Source organism: Indicator indicator, chromosome 23 (genome assembly GCF_027791375.1).
Source record: "Indicator indicator isolate 239-I01 chromosome 23, UM_Iind_1.1, whole genome shotgun sequence".
NCBI classification, from domain to species: domain Eukaryota; kingdom Metazoa; phylum Chordata; class Aves; order Piciformes; family Indicatoridae; genus Indicator; species Indicator indicator.
Genome location: NC_072032.1, coordinates 3,083,504 through 3,096,992, shown reverse-complemented (window position 1 = coordinate 3,096,992; position 13,489 = coordinate 3,083,504). Strand labels below are relative to the sequence as shown.

At 44.4% G+C, this 13,489-nt stretch overlaps 1 protein-coding gene across 6 annotated transcripts in view; it reads left to right on the top strand.

Annotated features, from left to right (window-relative positions):
- CTNNA2 (catenin alpha 2) overlaps window positions 1–13,489 on the top strand; it is a 546,312-nt gene that overhangs the window by 39,949 nt on the left and 492,874 nt on the right. For all 6 annotated transcript variants that reach the window (XM_054391626.1, XM_054391625.1, XM_054391624.1 and 3 more), the window contains exon 2: window positions 2,433–2,628. In XM_054391626.1, coding sequence (XP_054247601.1) covers window positions 2,433–2,628 — 196 coding nt within the window. The remainder of the gene's footprint in view (window positions 1–2,432; window positions 2,629–13,489) is intronic.

Sequence of the window (13,489 nt, the reverse complement as noted above, 5' to 3'; positions counted from 1 at the left end):
CCCCTTTCACTTCTGGCATCCCTGCCCACACATGACCTCTGCAACGGGGAAATTCGTGGTAGTAGAATTTTCTGCTTTTAGCAAAGACATCCTCACCTTTCTTTTGTGATGCTGGAGCTGTGTAAGGAAGGCTTAATTCAAGATGGGACTGAGCTATTAATTAGTGCAGTTCTGTTTTACCAGTGGAGATCTGTGCTAGAACTGTGTCAAGCTTCTTTAGTAAAAATAAGAGAGCAAGGTTCCCTAGTGTGATCACAAAGCCAGGATCATTATGGGGTTGCCAAATGAGCTTATGGTAATTATCCAGTGATATATTTGATAATTGCACAGAATTTTGGGTGAGGTCTGCATTAATTAGTAACAGAAGCTGATAGAGACATTATTTCCTTTGTATCAGTGTAGGTGGGATAGTTAGCTTTAAAGCCCTGCCAGAAAACTGAGTTATGGCCTTGCCTTTTTGGCCTTTTTATATATTTGTTTGTTTGTTTCTTTGTTTGCTTTTTGGTATTTTTTGTATTTTTTTAACATGCATGCAGTTAAAATGGCATCCTGGGGTGTATTAGAAGGGCTGAGGTTAGTAGGTCGAGAGAGATTTTCCTCTCCCTCTACTCTGCCCTGCTGAAGCTGCATCTGGAATATTGTGTCCAGTTCTGGTCCACTCAGTTCAAAAAGGACCTCAGGGAACTGCTTGAAAGAGTCCAGCAGAGGGACAGAATCCCCTCCCTCCCCTTGCTGCCCACACTGCTGGGGATAAGCCCAGGACAGGTTGGGTCTGGACTGTGAGCTCATGGTGCCAGCTCATGTCCAGCTTTTCACCCACCAGCACCCCCAAAGACCTTCTCCTCAGGGCTGCTCTCTATCCATTCTTCGTCTTATAAGGTTATCCCAACCTTCTTTTTCCATCAAGAATATTTTCAAGGGAAAACCAATAATGAAAATATTATATCTAGATAATACCAGTGAGAACCAAGAGATGATGAAAGAATATTACCTCCCTGTAGCCAGGCAGACTGCTTCCTGAAAGAAGGTTCTGAAATACCTTTTGTTTCACCCTCTTGTATAGATAGGGTGTTTTGAAATCCTGATACCTCATTTTTTGATTCTTCAGTAGTCTATAGTTTATTTTTATATGATTTGAGGAAAAAGAAAGAAAAGCCTGTCTCAAAGAGCAAACCCAAAAAGTAGCATGACCCAAACCTCCTTGGTCACAACACTACCAAACGCCTTGTAGCAGGAATGGGAGGACTGTGGATTTTTATCCTTTGTTTTCCTTTGCAGTGCAGAGGTTTTGATTTCCTTGCAGTAACTTTTTGTCTTAGTACACTACCATCAGTTATATCACCTGCCCTGGTTTGTACCCTGGTTGGGAAGGAATTGCATCCCTGGGTGTTATGGATCCATTGCTATTTTGTCCTGCTTCTAACACCTAATAGCACCCAGTTCACTATTCCTGGTTTGCAGAAGGGCAGCCTTTTCCTGGTGGAGTGATACAAGGGCTTTGTGTTCCAGCAAAAAGCTGTGTCACACTCTGTACTGTGGTGTTAAGCTTTGTGGTTAAAGCTTCTGATCAGTTTATCGACAGCTCAATGAGGAATTCTTTTAGGAGATTCTACAAACATGGCAGCAGATTTCCTTTCTTTTTAAACACAGGGTAGAAAGTGGCATCATTTCACTGTCATTTCACTATCTTTAGATATCTGTTGTTGTCTTATGCCAGTGTATAATAAATATACTGCTGCAGTGCTAAACTGAATAGTTCTAACCTGTACAGTCTTTGCAGCAGGAACTATTCATTCTTTAATGCCTGGAAAACAGCCACAATGATTCTGTTCCCACTTGCCTCTAACTGACAGTACTTATCTCCAGGGATGAGTGCTTTTGGAATGGTTTCTGACCCCTGTGTGTTAGGTTTTCATTTTACCAGCTTATTCATTATTTAAAATGAAAAACAGTGACAAAAATGGTGCTGTAGCACCAGTGCCCTTCTATGCCTGTTTCTTAGCTTTTCTTTTTTCCTCTTTCACTGCTTGACTGGGATTTGCTTAGCCCAGACTAAACACAGTAATAGAATGGTTTGGGTTGGAAGGGACTTTAAAGATCATCTAGTTCCAGCCCCTCTGCCATGGGCAGGGACACCTTCCCCTAGCCCGGGTTGCTCAAGGCCTCATCCTACTTGGCCTTGAACACCTCCAGGGAGAGAGCATCCACAACCTCCTTGGGCAACCTGTTCCAGTGTCTAGAGGTTAAAAGGGAAATCTTTTTTAAGGTAAGCTGCCATGCTTGGGATTTTAAACTTTAAATTTTATTTACTCAGTACATGTGCTCATTACATCATTTCAAGGTGAGGGCATTGAATTAGGTGCCCATCTGCTGAGCTATGACTAGCTGCAGAATCATTCAAACTGACCAAACCTTGTTTTCCTTTCTCAAAGGTAACAACACTTGTTAACACCAGCAATAAAGGACCATCTGGCAAGAAGAAAGGGCGCTCAAAGAAGGCTCATGTCTTGGCTGCTTCAGTGGAGCAGGCCACACAAAACTTCTTGGAAAAGGGAGATCAAATTGCTAAGGAGAGCCAGGATCTGAAGGAGGAATTGGTTGCTGCTGTAGAGGATGTACGCAAGCAAGGTATGTGGAGTAATATGCTGAAGGGGACAGCTCCTTTATCTGCTGCTTTTCAAAGTTGCTTCTGAAAGAAGTGCATCAGCTGCTCTGATAATGCCATTAAAACTATGGTTAGATTGCATCCTGGGCTACATCAAAAGATGCATGGCCAGCAGATCCAGAGAGGGGATTCTGCCACTCTGCTCTGGTGAGACCTCACCAGGAGTGCTGTGCCCGGCTTTGGGGCCCTCAACATAGGAAGGACGTGGACATGCTGGAAAGGGTCCAGAGGAAGCCAGAAAGATGATCAGAGTACCTCTCCTATGAAGACAGCCTGGAAAATTTGGCTTGTTCAGTCTTCAGAAGAGAAGGCTCTGGGGAGACCTTTATAGCTGCATCTCAGTATCTGAAGGGGACCTACAGGAAGGCTGGGGAGGGAGTGTTTAGAAGGGCCTGTGGTGACAGGATGAGGGGCAGTGGTTTGAAACTGGAGCAGGAGAGATTTAGGTTGGACATCAGGAGGAAGCTCTTCACAATGAGAGTGGTGAAATACTGGAACAGGTTGCCCAGAGATGTGGTTGAGGCCCCATCCCTGGAGACATTCAGAGTCAAAATTAACGGGGCCCTGGACAGTCTGATCTAGCTGGAGGTGTCCCTGCTGACTGTAGGGGAGTTGGACAAGATGACCTTTGATTTTTTTATTCTGTACTGTTTTAACGCTGGTTAAAAAAGAAAATGTGTTTAGGTTGGATTTTTTGTTGTTGTTGTTGGGTTTTTGTTTGTTTTTCTTTTTACCTGTTGCATTGTCAAATAGTGAACTCAAATATCCCTTATCCACCATGATGCCCAGGGCCAAAGCTTATAATTTAATTTTCAACTTGCTTTTTATTCTGCCGCAGTATAAAAGATGATTTACATTTTTGTTAAATGTGAGCAGGGATTTCAAGGCTGTGGATGCAAATGTAGAAGCAGGATTGTGGTGCATGCATTTCAGAACAGCCTAACAATTATCAACCACATAGCACAGCAGGAAAGAATACTGGTGGCTTTGAGTGTATATTGAAATATATGCAAAAAGTATCAAAGTCTGAAAAGATACAGATAATAACAAGATTAAAACAATGCAGCACCTCCCCTATGGGCCAGGATGCAAGGGTTGGGGCTGTTCAGCCTGGGGAAAACAAGATTCCAGGGAGACCTTAGAGCAGCATTTCAGTATCTGAAGGGGGCTAGAGAAAGCTGGGGAGTGACTTTTGACAAGGGCTTGGAGTGATAGGATGAGAGGCAATGACTTTCAGCTGGAAGAGGGGAGATTGAAACTGGAGATTAGGAAGAAGTTCTTTCCAGTGAGGGTGGTGAGACACTGGAACAGGTTGCCCAGGGAGGTTGTGGATGCTTCCTCCCTAGAGGTGTTCAAGGCCAGGATGGATGAGGCCTTCAGCAATCTGGGCTGGTGGGAGGTGTTCTTGCCCTTGGCAGGGAGTTGGAAGTAGGTGATCTTTAAGGTCCCTTCCAACCCAAACCATTCTATGAATCTGTGAATCTATGAATCTTTGAATGGTGTTTTCAGTCTGTGAAAATTGGACTGGAATGATCCTATGAGCAGGCAGGGTTAAAATCTTGTATACATAAACACTGCTTAGGGAATATTCCAATCTGTTCCATCCTGAGGCTCTTTCTTCTTCCTATCCACTATACATGTATTTGGTGTCACTCTTTTCCTTTCCATGTGTGTTTTGGGGTTTTTTAAATACTCAGTGGCCAATACATCAGAAGAAATTGAGTGTTTGCTGTATAATCTATGTACAGTGTTATGCCAATATTCTGGTTTTGCAGGGGTTTTGGCTGGGTTTTTTTTTTGGTGTGGGATTTTTGTGTGTGTGTGTGTGTGGTTTTATTGTTGTTGTTTGGTTTGGGGTTTGTGGTTGCTCTTTGTAGAATTTAGATGCTGATGCCTGGGTGTTCTGCCACAGAGTTTCATTTGTCAGCTGCTGTAGTTTCCTGTTTCTCTCATTACATATTTTGTGTTATGTCAAATTCTGGCACAGCATTGTCAGTGCTGACACCAGTGCCCTCATTCCCTCTGAATTTGGAGCTCTCTCCCTTTTGGGGCTTCAATGCTGACTCAGATTTGCTGGCTGCTCCCAAGCCTTCTGCTGCATTAGAGTCATCACCCTGCTCTCTGATCCAGGCAAGCACAGCACATTCATTAGCCTGGCATCAGAGCTTCTCCCTCTCTTGATCATCAGAGCTTTGTAGGACTTAACTGTGATTTCTTTGTAGAGTTTTGCTTTGTAAAGCTAGAGGCATCTGAGAGGATTTGCTGTGGAGAGTTTTGGGTTGCTTTTTGACTGAATTTCTGACTTTTAAATTGTTAATAAGCCTTTTATTCTTTTTTTCTGTTTCTTTTTTTTTTTTAATATTTTAGTTCTGTATTTAAAAAGAAACCACAATGCAGGAAGGAGAGAGTGTGAAAAAAAAGATCTTAGTGTGTGATGGACAATGACACAGGCATTCATCTTTTGTCAACACTGCAGGTTAGGAAAAAAGTCTTGTCAGGAAAGTAGAGCAGCTTTTTTGGGGTCTGTACAACATCATTCCATAATTAGGAGAGCAGGAGACACCAAACACCATTATTAGCACACAGGAGCTGTGCGAATTAGAGCAGCCTTGCTGCAGTGTGAAATGATATGTTTAGCTGGGTGACATAAAAAGCTGGATTAATGAACTGAGGCTGTGTTTTGCCAGAGTGTTGCCAGTTGATGTTCTGGCAAAATTCCAGCTTGGATAATTATACCATCAACCTGTAAATGTCTCCAGCTGGCTCTGGCATACTCCCCAATCCCTGCCCTATATTGCTCTATATGATGATATGGTACTATAGCCAGCTGCACTTCATCCTAGGGTGACTTGCTTTGCATTGCTAGGCATGAAATGAATCTGCTGTGTCATTTGTAGAATGCTTTGGAATGAAAATGAAAGCAAAGAACACACAGTTCTGGGGGTTTTAATGATCACAGAATGGTGTGGGTTGGAAGGGAGCACTGGAGGTCATCCACTCTAACCCCACTGCAGTCAGCAGGGACATCTGCAACTGGAGCAGGTTGCTTTGAGTCCCAAACAACCTGACCTGGAATGGTTCCAGGGATGGGGCATCTACCACCTCTCTGGGCAACCTGAGCCAGTGCCTCACCTCCCTCAGTGCAAACAAAAGCCTCCTTTCTCTCTAGTCTAAATCTCCCCTCTTTATTTTAAAACCAGCTCACCCCTTGTCCTGTCATTAAAGTAGAGCTACTTTAAGATACTCTGATGATAAGCAGTCATGATTTACAGAGTTGAGTTCTGAAACAGACAAAGAAGAAGAGAGTAGATCACAGGATGTCAGAGGTTGGAAGGCACCCAAAGAAATCATTGAGTCCACCCCCCTGCCAGAGCAGGGCCATACAATCTAGCTCAGGTCACACAGGAAGACATCCAGACAGGCCTTGAAAGTCTCCAGCGAAGGAGACTCCACTCTGGAGATTTTTAATGTGTTGATTTTGTTTGTGTTCTGTTGTTTGTTGATTTTTTTTGTGGTTTATTTGTGGGGTTTTGTGTTTGTTTGGGTTTGTTGCTGCTGCTGTTGTGGTATTTTTTGTGTGTTTGTTTTTTTTTAATCTTGCACAGTTTTCTGTAGAGGAGTAAATACAGAGGTCTGAGCTTTACACATTAAATGTATATGTATGTATTCCATAATTGGTATACTTTGGCCTTTGAAGTTAAATACCAAATGAAATTATCCAATGGCACTGAGTGCTTTGCTGTATGGGGATTTATTCTGATATTGGCAAAGTTGTGTAAATCTCCTAGATGGAGGGAATCACAGAATGGTTTACGTTGGGAGGGACCTTAAAGATCATCCAGTTCCAATCCCCCTGCCATGGGCAGGGACACCTTCCACCAGTCCAGGTTGTTCAAGGCCTCATCCAAGCTGGCCTTGGACACCTCCAAGGAGGGGGAGCATCCACAACCTCCCTGGGCAACCTGTTCCAGTGTCTCACCACCCTCACTGGAAAGAATTTCTTCCTAATCTCCAGTTTCAACCTCCCCTCTTCCAGCTCAAAGTCATTGTCCCTCATCCTATCACTAGAAGCCCTTGTCAAAAGTCCCTTCCTGGCTTTCTTGTACCCTTCCAGGTACTGGAAGGCTTCTCTAAGGTCTCCTCAGAGCCTTCTCTTCTCCAGGGTGAGCAACCTGTTGTTGTTCATGTTATCTTGCATTCAAGGTGAGGGAAAGTAGATAATCTTCTGCATATTGAAGTTCTGGGATGAGTGAGATTTCTGCATAGGGCTTTTTTGTTATAAGAACCCTAAGGCCTTGAGGCTACAGAGCCTGAGAAGTGCAGGGAAGTGAAGAACTCAGAAATAAGAAATCCAGTCCAGGGAGTGGAGGAGAGAAAGAGCTTCTCATTGCGTAGGTGTCTAAATTCCACTAGTCCCTTGTTGATCATTACAGAAGAAGGGAATTCCCTGCGGAGGAGACATTCAGGATGGGATTCACCCAGAAATCTACAAAGAACTGCTGGTCCTTGGGGCTCAGGTCTGATTGAATTAAGAAAGAGTCTGGGGTGCTGAGGAAAGCAAGACAACGAAATAGATTGTATTTATGAAAATCTATTCTGTGTATTAATTCACAGAAACACACAGAATTACAGAATTGTCAGGGTTGGAAGGGATCTCAAGGATCATCTACTTCCACCCCCCCACCATGGGCAGGGACACTTTCCCCTGGATCAGGTTGCCCAGAGCCACATCCAGCCTGGCCTTAAAAACTTTCAGGAATGAGGCTTCTACTACCTCCCTAGGCAACCTGTTCCAGTGTCTCACCAACCTCATGGGGAAGAACAACTTCCTAATATCCAATCTGAATCTCCCCACTTCTAGTTTTGTTCCATTCCCCCAAGTCCTATCACCCCTTGATACCCTAAGGAGTCCCTCCCCTGCTTTCTTGTAGCCCTTTTCAGATGCTGGAAGGCCACAAGCAGGTCTCCTTGGAGCCTTCTCTTCTCCAAACTGAAAAACCCCAACTGTCTCTGTCTATCTCCATAGGAGAGGTGCTCCAGCCCTCTAGTCATCCTCATGGCCCTTCTCTGGACCAGCAGTGTCTGGTCTTGCAGGCATGTGCTAATGACTGCCTGCTTTTAATATAATTTTCCTAGAAGTTTTCTGGGATAATAGCTTCCATGAAAAACATGATTTAGTCTAGCACTTGGTGTTGGTGTTTTAAGTCTTTGCTTTTCAAGCAGGGTAGATACAGCTTTACAGCACAAAATAGAATTTATGCTTCAATCAAGAGACAGAAAATAGCTGTTGGTGAGATTTGGTTTTTTTGTTTGAAGAGAGTGTAAGACTGAGGTAGACCGAATGTTTTTCATGCAGCTTGATGCATGATGCATAAAAAGAAAGTCATCTATAGCTGTCATTTTGCTTGGAAGTCTGTAACAACATACAACACACAAAAATGACTTTAAGTTTCCTAGTACCCTGTTTTTTTCCTCTGGGATGAAACATCCTGAAAAGTAATAATTTGAATACTTTAATGCTTTGGACTACCAAGGTTTTGAAGGTTTTTAAATGAAGATTTTGTGCTAAACCTTGCAGGAAGGTCTTCTTCCTTGCTGTTCCCTCCTGTCTTCACAGAATCACAGAACTAAGCAGGTTGGAAAAGACCTTCAAGATCATCAAGTCCAAGCTATCATCCAACACCATCTAATCAACTAAACCATGGCACTAAGTGCCTCATCCAGTCTTATTTTAAACACTTCCAGGGATGGTGACTCCACCACTTCCCCAGGCAGCACATCCCAATGGCCAATCTCTCTTTCTGTGAAGAATTTCTTCCTCACATCCAGCCTAAACCTCCCCTGGTGCAGCTTGAGACTGTGTCCTCTCCTTCTGTCACTGCTTGCCTGTGAGTGGAGACCAATCCCCACCTGGCTACGACCTCCCTTCAGGTAGTTGTAGACAGCAATGAGGTCTCCCCTGAGCCTCCTCTTCTCCAGGATAAACACCCCCAGCTGCCTCAGCCTCTCCTCACAGGGCTTTGTTCCAGACCCCTCACCAGCTTCATCACCCTTCTCTGGACATGTTCAAGCAACTCAACATCTTTCTTAAGCTGAGGAGCCCAGAACTGGACACAGTGCTCAAGGTGTGGCCTGAGCAGTGCTGAGCACAGGGCAGGATGACTTCCCTGCTCCTGCTGGCCACACTATTCCTGATCCAGGCCAGGATGCCATTGGCCTTCTTGGCCACCTGGGCACACTGCTGGCTCATGTTCAGCTGCTGTCAACCAGCACCCCCAGGTTCCTCTCTGCCTGGCTGCTTCAGCCACTCTGTCCCCAGACTGTTGCAGTCCATGGGGTTGTTGTAGCCAAAGTGTAGAACCCAGCACTCAGACTTGTTCAATCTCATGCCCTTGGACTCTGCCCATATATCCAGCCTGGCAAAGTCCCTCTGCAGAGCCCTCCTACCCTTTATAAGAGATTGACAGCTGCTCCCAGCTTGGTGTCATCTGCAAACTTACTAATGGTGGACTCAATCCCCTCTTCCACATCATCAATAAAGATATTAAACAGGATTGGTTACCTTGGGAGAAAAACAGGAAACTGCAGGTTTTGGGTTGTGGGAGCAAACTCCAAAAGCTGCACACATGAGTTACTGGCTGTTTTTGTAATAATACATAATGCTGATGAAGGAAATTTAAGCTCTTCTGATTTCAGTGGCAGCAGTAGGACATGGAGAGAGACTAATTCAGTCTTGGTGGTTGTAATGTCACATACACTGTCACTTCAGACTGTCTCAGTTTAATGTTCCTGTAGACTGCTGGACTCTTAGCCAAATGCACACCCTTCTTTTCAGTCTTCAAATAGTGCCCCAGTTCAGCTGGCAGTTTGATTTTAAGAGCCCTTTCCTGACTGTGCAATATTCTTTCACTTTTTCTTAGTAGACCAATAGCTCCTTCCTAAACCCCAGTTCTTGCAGTGCTCTCTTATCCCAAGAGGAGGTCTTGGCTTTCCTGACTGAAGCAGAAAATCCCTGCTTGGATTTTGCCATCCTTAAAACTTCTCCACTCTCTTTAGATACTTATTTTCTGCCTCCTAATCCAATCATTTTTTTTTCCTTTTAATTTCATTAAAAAACTGCACCTATTTCCATTTCCCAAAGAGCCAGTTCTGTTCCCATCTACACTCCTCCTCTGTTTCCCTCTCCTTTTCTTTCCTCAGCAGGGAGATGTTCCACTGCCTTCAGTGTCTTTGTGGCTCTGTGCTGGACTCTTTCAAGCAGTTCCCTGAGGTCCTTCTTGAACTGAGGGTCCCAGAACTGGACACAATATTCCAGATGGGGCCTCAACAGGGCAGAGAAGAGGGGGAGGAGAACCTCTCTCAACCTTAGAAGGCAGTCCTGTTTCTAGAGGCAGCAAGTGATGAAGTCATGTCTGATTTCTGCATCTGTTTTTAGTTCAGAATCTCAGAGCCAGGATTCAAAATAAAGGGTTGATCTGCAGGTGAAGAGATGTAAATGTGCCTCTTACTGACATAACTAAGGACTGATGCCCCATCCCTGCAAGTGTTCAAGGTCAGGTTAGATGGGGCTTTGAGTAATCAGCTCTAGAAGAAGTTGTCACTATCCATGGCATGGGGGTGTGGAACTGATCTTTAGGTAACTTCCATCCCAAAGCATTCTGTGATTCTGTGGTTTGAAGTCTCATATTCAGCAAGTCACTGAATCTGTGGCCTGAAAGCTGTTGCTCTTAAAAAATATTTATATCTGGTTTGAATTGTTTGTTACATTTGGAAGCAACTTCCATTGTTCTTCATGTTTGCAGTGCTCATCCTAGGAAGTATGGGATGCTAAATGTCATTTTATGCAAATGCTCTAATCCCAGCTCTTTCAGACCCTTTTGAAATCCATTAATTATCTTTCAGCTCTCCAAGAATATAGCTTCTGAGAGCCATTACTCTTCCTTTTCTAAAATTATTTAAAGCACTTCTGATAAAAAGCAGATGTTGTACAGAATCTCAACAAGCTGTTACACAGACAAGTAGTGTCAGGAGTTCCCACATGCAGTAGTGAGGATGCTGCAGGTCCCAGCAGTAACAGGATGAGGATTCCCAGCAGGCACATGCCCACAGACACAAAACTCACGTAGACATGCACACGTGGCTGGCCACACACATCACACACTTCCCACTCACTGCTCTATGATGCTACAAAATGCTGGCACAGATTGCCCAGAGAGGTGGGAGAGCCCCACTGTTGAAGCCATTCCAGGTCATGTTGTTTGGGGCTGCTCTAGTTGTAAATGTCCCTGATGACTGCAAGGGGATTGGACCAGATGATCTTGAACTGTCCCTTCCAACCCAAGCTATTCTATGAGTCTATAAAAGGCACAGAACAGCACCAAGTGTCTTGTCTTCTTCCCCTCTCTGGCTGCTCAGGATTGAAGCCCTGTTAGGGAGAAATGCCTCTATTCATCTGTGTAATGTAGATCCCTTCACAAGCTGGATTGATCTTCTCAGTCTGTCCCATAGCTGGCTCCTGGCTTCTCATCTCCTCAGTTTCCCCACTCCCAAAAAAACGTAGATGGAAGCAGATGTCTCAGTTGACCTCCATATGCTCTGGTCTCCCTAGCAGCTGGAAATCAGAAATCTGGCCCAAGGCTTGGCCAGACAATTGGCAGTAAGCAGGAATTTGTTCACACACGGCTGGCCCCTTCTATCCTCTTAAGCCTCCATTTTTCCTGCTTGTTCCTCCCCAGTTCATGCTTATCATAAAATGAGAAGTGCTTCAGTTGGAAAAAACCCTGCAAGATCATCAAGTCCAACCATCCACTTAACACCACCACGGCCATTAAACAATGTCCCCACATGCTACATCCACAGGTTTCTTTAACACCTCCAGGGATGGTGATTCCACCACCTCCCTGGGCAGCCTGTTCCAGTCCCTGACCACTCCCTAATCTCCAACCTAAACTTCCCCTGGCACAAATTTCAGGCCATTTCCTCTCCTACCACTTGATACTAGGGAGAAGACCTCACTCCAACCTCCTTTCAGGGAGTTGAAGATAACAATGAAGTCTCTCCTTCAGCTTCCTCTTCTCCAGGCTAAACAATCCCAGTTCCCTCCGCTGCTGCTTGGTAAGACTTGTTCTCCAGACCCTTGATCCACCTTCATTTACTTCTCTAAATGCCCCACTACAAGTCTTATACAGTCCTAAAATCATAGAACCATAGAATTGTTTCAGTTGGAAAAGACCTTGAGATCGAGTCCAAGCGTAATGTTCTGCATCCCATGATGAGTCTGATAGCCTTGAGCAGGAAGAGAGAAAACTGACATTCACACAGGGCACTTTCTGTCCACATTCATCATGGCTCAGGCAGCTGGGGAGATCTTGAGCTGCTAATGCTGCTGGTTCTTGAACCAGCTGACTGAGCTTGTGCCTGTTCTCCAGAGGTTCCTTTCTGTTCCAGCCTTGGTTGGAGCTTTCTGAGGATCCATTTCAGTACTCAGTATTTTTATGGAAGCTGATGTTAGTTACATTTGTGATTGCAACTTCCATCTCCCAGCTACATCTGGTATTACAGGGAGCTGGCACTTGAAATACTACCCAAACAGGAAAGTTGGAGACAGATTTTACCACAGCACAGTGCTGTATGTTTGAAAAATAATAGGAATTAATCTATTAGGGGATTTTTCTCCCCCTTTTTTTCATACTCTATTTATTTATGTTGTCTTTCTTGAAGCTTTTATTACTATCATGATTCTGTAGCAGGCAGGATTGAAATTGCTTTAGAATGTCAACCCCTGACAGTTGTCAGAAGTTAAATTATACTCACAAATTGGAAGTTATGGAAATAGACATTCTTCCAGAAATACTTCACTTGCATTCTGCAGTCAGGCCCTACAATTACTACTTGTTTTTTTAGAAGCAGTATTTCTGGTAAGAACTCCTACAAGGGCTGGAGCTGCCTGTCCTCTGCTGTGAGGATAGGTTGTGGGAGCTGGGCTTGTTCAGCCTGCAGATCTGGGGGGACCTTGTAGCTGCCATCCAATACCCAAAGGGATCCTGCAGGAAGGCTGAAGGAGAGACTTTTCATAAGGGTGTCTAGCAACAGGACAAGAGGGAATGGTTTGAAGCTGAGGGAGAGGAGGTTTAGCTGGAGCTTAGGAAGAAGTTCTTCTGTATGAGGGTGGTAAGACTCTGGAATAGGTTGCCCAGAGAGGTTGTGGATGCCTCCTCCCTGGAGATGTTCAAGGCCAGGCTTGATGAGGCCTTGAGCAACCAAGTCTAGCAAACTCCGAGCAAGAACCCCACTCCTCAGCAAAATTCCCTCTTTATCCTGAGTTTGATGCTGATGGTCTGGACTAGACCTGTAACCAACTCCAGTCAGCTGTGTCCTGGCTGACTCAGAAGTGCTGACTGCCTGCAGCCCATGGCTAGCCTGGGATTCTGTCCCAGCAAAACCAGGACACAAACAAATATTCTGATAAACATCTGCTTAGAAACATCAGTGTGGCCATGTTAAGTGAAGCCACAGATTGCTGATGTTTACAACTAATAATAACCAACCTTGACTGGTGAGCTTGTCTTTGGGAATACCAGGCCAGAGGTCTAGGTTGGAGAGGAAAAGAAACTTCTTGACTGAAACGGTTCTCAACCACTGGAAAAAGATGCTTGGGGAGGTGGTTGAATCCCCATCCCTGGTGGTGGTTAAAAAAGGCTGAGATACAGTGCTGAGAGAGATGGTTTAGCACCAGCCTTGGTAGAATTAGATAATGTTTGGACTTAATGATCTTCAAGGTCTTTTCCAACTGAAATGATTCTATGATTCTATGACATTCTGAGG